The following is a 4,083-nucleotide window of genomic DNA, read 5'->3' on the forward strand; positions in this document are numbered from 1 at the left end:
GGGCCCAGCAGCTCCGTGTCCAGTTGGGGGAAGGGAAGGAACAGGCCTGCTCCTCCCCCTCCCCCCGCTCCATCCCTTGTGTCCCCGCCATCATGGCAGCGCTTTGCCACACCGTCTCCTGTCCAAATGCTCTTGGCGCTCTCTGGTTGTTTCAGTCAGCCAATCAGAAGTCAAATAAAGCATTACGGACAGGCAGACTAAGGCTTTTATTGTATTAGAATTTGAAATGCTGCAATAGGTTTAATTTCTGAAGCTTGGTAACCTGTTTGCCCTAATGTACATTGCTGTGACATGATAAATGTCTAATTGGAGTGCTAGTGGGCATCTTTACATGTGCTCCGGTGTTTGGGGGGGGAGGTGCTTTAGAGTGGCTCTCATGATCTGCTCTAAAGTGCACGCAGCATCCCATGTATTCAGTGTCCTGTGCTTCAAAATGACAGCCCATTCAATGAGCTGTAGTTAAAGTGCCCCCACTGCCATTTTGAAGCACAGGGATGCTGAATACATACGACTAGGGTCTGGAACCAACTTCCAAGGGAGGTGGTGCAGGCTCCTACCCTGGGGGTTTTTAAGAAGAGGTTAGATGAACACCTTGCTGGGGTCGTTTAACCCCAGTACTCTTTCCTGCCATGGCAGGGGGTCGGACTAGATGATCTGCTCAGGTCCCTTCCGACCCTAGAAACTATGAAACTATGACTCCGAGGCTGTTGGAGCATGCTAACTAGCAACTAATTGAGTCTGTTCCAATGCGTGCTAATCAGCACACGTTGGAGCAAGAATCCATCGTGTGTAGGCATCTATGTCTGATCACCCAAAAAATCACCGACTTGACAACACTCCCATTTAATCCTCTCATCAGGGCTTCTTTTCCTATAGTTCAAATTTAACTTTGTAAGAAAACTGCCCAGCCCTGTAGTTAGAAATTTTGAAACCACCTATAAACTATTGTCACTTGTCCAGATTAAACCCAGGTGTGATCATTGACCTTGTATCTACGTTATGTGTAGTCCAGGCATTTTAGCAAGCTGTCTTTCAGAGGTCGTTTCAGGTAGCAGCTATTCTGGCATGGTGGAAAATAATGCCTACACAATGCTGCATCGCACCTCTAGCCATTGGAATTCAGATGCTACGTGTAGTTACGGGCTTGCAAAGGGTGACTGTGTTATTGTGTTTGTGATGGTATCTTTATTTCAGTGTTGAAAGAGCCATAAAGGAAAAGACAAGTGGGGATTTTGAAAGGGAGAGACTGCATCAAGTGAAGAAAATATTCAAGGTATTGATACATAATGGAAATATTTATTTATGTTGTAGTTGGAGGTATAATGTTAAGGGTGACCACAGGAAGAGGAATAGAGCATGCCATGGTTCTTGTTGTTTTGTAAGGCATAGTGAAACTACACATTGGCCTAAAGATTGAAAGCAATTTCTTATCCTCCCAAGGGAGGAAAGAGTCTAGAATGGTAAATACTGCTGGTCTCCCCCTCCCTTCCTCCATGAGCGCTGGTAAATGTTGAGTCATTATAACTGACCCTGCTTGTATTGTCATGTTTGCTCATCTGCCAAAATGTTTATCGCATGGAGTATTTAATCATTTGGAAAAAAACCTTCCAAACTAGGAATTTGTTGGGATGCTGTACTAACCTGTCTCCTCCTCTGTCTTTAGATTAGTGGCAATAAGGATATAGTTCACAAAGTGCAAACAAATGAAGATGGAAGAAGCGGAAGCAACATATTGCAAAGGAGGCTGCAAGATGCGTCCAGTCTTCCCCAGACTACAAAATGTCCCACTGAGAAAAGCCTGTCAAAGGACAATGTAGAATACTGTATGTACTTTGTTGCCTTCATGCCGTATGTTGTTTCACGTCACTCTAATTCCTGTAGAGATGAATGAGGAAATGGCATAGCAGAACAGCACTATGGGAAACTAAGTTGTCTCTGACTAAAGCTAGGAAAGACTTTTATTGCACTGTGGACCTTGGACTTCTACTGATAAATAATAGATAGTCATGAACTATTTTTAACAGTTATCTTATGGACAGGAACTCTTAACAGACTTTAGTGCACTAGTGGAGGTGTATTTTCTGTTTCTAAGCCTTATTCTAAATCCTAGCCCTACTCTCCAGCATATCTACTATTCCGCGTCCCCCAGCTTGATGTTATCCGCACACTTGCTGAGGGTGCACTTTGGTCCCATCTTCCAGGTCATCGATGGAGATATTCAACAAAACCACTGGGCACTCCTTGATACCAGCTGCCGACTAAATACTGAGCCATTGATTGCTACCCTTTGAGCCTGGCAATCCAGCTAGTTTTTCTATCCACCTTACAGTCCAGTCATCCATCCCATACTTCCTTGCAAGAATTTTGTGGGAGACTGTATCAAAAGCCTTGCTGAAGTCAAGGTATATCACATCCCCTGCTCTCCCTACATCCACAGAGCCAGCCACCTCATCATAGAAGGCATCAGGTTGGTCAAGCAAGACTTGCTTGTGAATCCATGCTCACTGTCCCTAATCGCTTTCTCCTCCAAGTGCTTAGAAATGGATTCCTTGAGGATCTGCTCCATGATTTTTCCAGGGACTGAAGTGAAACTAACTGGTCTGTAGTTCCCTGGATCCTCCTCCTTCCCTTTCTGAAAGATGGACCCTATATTTGCCCTTTTCTGGCATCCAGGACCTCTCATAATCTCCATGAGTTTTCAAAGATAATGGCCAGTGGCCCTGTGATCACACTGGCCAACTCCCTCAGCACACTTAGGTGCATCACACCCAGCCCCATGGGCTTGTACACATCCAGCTTTTCTAAATAGTCTGTAACCTGTTCCCTTGCCACTGTTGGCTTCTCACCTCATCCCCAAACTGTGCTGCCAGGTGCATTAGCTGACCTTGCCTGTGAAGACTGGAGGGCGGTGGAGAGGCATTGAATCTTGTGCATCATCTCTCACTAGGGACAGTAAGGGACACAAACTTTCCCTGATCTTTCTCTTGTTGCTGGCATACTTGTAGAAACCTTTCTTGTTACCCTTCACATCACTTGCTAGTTGCTACTCCAGTTGCACTTTGGCTTTCCTGATTTCATCCCTGCATGCCCAAGCTCCTGCTGAAAGCTATTCATTATGACATAATAGGATTTGTAAAGACAAGGGGGGAAGCTTTAATACTTGTAAGTTGTATGGATAGGATTTTTCACTTGAGGATGAAGTAAAATTGGTCTTAACTGCAAGTAATGACTTCAGTTTGTTCCTTGGGAAAACAATGTTTTTACAGACCACTTCACTTAATTGGGCTGCTACTGAAGGTCACTATTTTGTGATTGAGCTGTTGGTTTGATTTGAACTCTTGAATGGTTAGATGCAATAGTGGCTTGAGTTTTTGTTGGGTTTTTTTTTTTTTGGTTTCTTTTTTTTTTTTTCAAAAGCATTCAGGGTTGACCTGTCACTGATGTCTTTGAGCAGATGAGCTTCTAAAAGCTTGGAGCAGATTGTATGGAAAATCTGACTGTGTGCTTGTAGAGGGGTGGGGAAGGAGGGGGGGAGGGAAGGATGAGCTGGAGGAAAGAGGCGATGTGGGCAGGGAATAAGAATAAATTTGTCAATCTGTTCTGAACTAGTCCGCAGTGCTCAGAACAGGAATTGTGGTTGTTATTACAGTACACGTTTCTGGTGAGGCACCTGAAAATTGCTAGTTGCTCTCTGGTTAATGTTTTTTCATTAGTCTCATCCTTTTTCTTCTCCCTCCCACACTTCAGATGTGATAATGGCCCAATACAGCTAGAGGGCTGTCCCTATTTAACTAGTGTTTTGTCCTAATTGAAATGTAATTCAACATATTTAGCTTTCCTGTCTTTCAATACAATAGAGACATCTGCTGGCATCACAAATGAGATTTGTTTCCCCATAGTAATTTGCAGGTACATTGCTGGTACTTATGTGATGCATCAATCCTTTCTCCTCAAACCCTACCCACCCCACTGGGAATACTGAAAGGTCAATCACTTGGCTTATTTCAGTTAATGCCCATGAGCAGATTTCTTGGTTCTTGTCCTTAGGTTGTGCTATAGCCCAGGGCTTGGGGGGGGGGGGGG

General features: G+C 44.2%; 1 protein-coding gene across 3 annotated transcripts in view; it reads left to right on the forward strand.

Annotated features, from left to right (window-relative positions):
- Positions 1-4,083, forward strand: part of CUNH1orf168 (chromosome unknown C1orf168 homolog) — a 59,898-nt gene that overhangs the window by 25,874 nt on the left and 29,941 nt on the right. For all 3 annotated transcript variants that reach the window (XM_019501232.1, XM_019501230.1, XM_019501231.1), the window contains exons 8-9: positions 1,195-1,273; positions 1,664-1,823. In XM_019501232.1, the coding sequence (XP_019356777.1) occupies positions 1,195-1,273; positions 1,664-1,823 (239 nt within the window). The remainder of the gene's footprint in view (positions 1-1,194; positions 1,274-1,663; positions 1,824-4,083) is intronic.

This window comes from Gavialis gangeticus, unplaced genomic scaffold, assembly GCF_001723915.1.
Source record: "Gavialis gangeticus isolate Ggan-Ray unplaced genomic scaffold, GavGan_comp1, whole genome shotgun sequence".
Lineage (NCBI taxonomy): Eukaryota > Metazoa > Chordata > Crocodylia > Gavialidae > Gavialis > Gavialis gangeticus.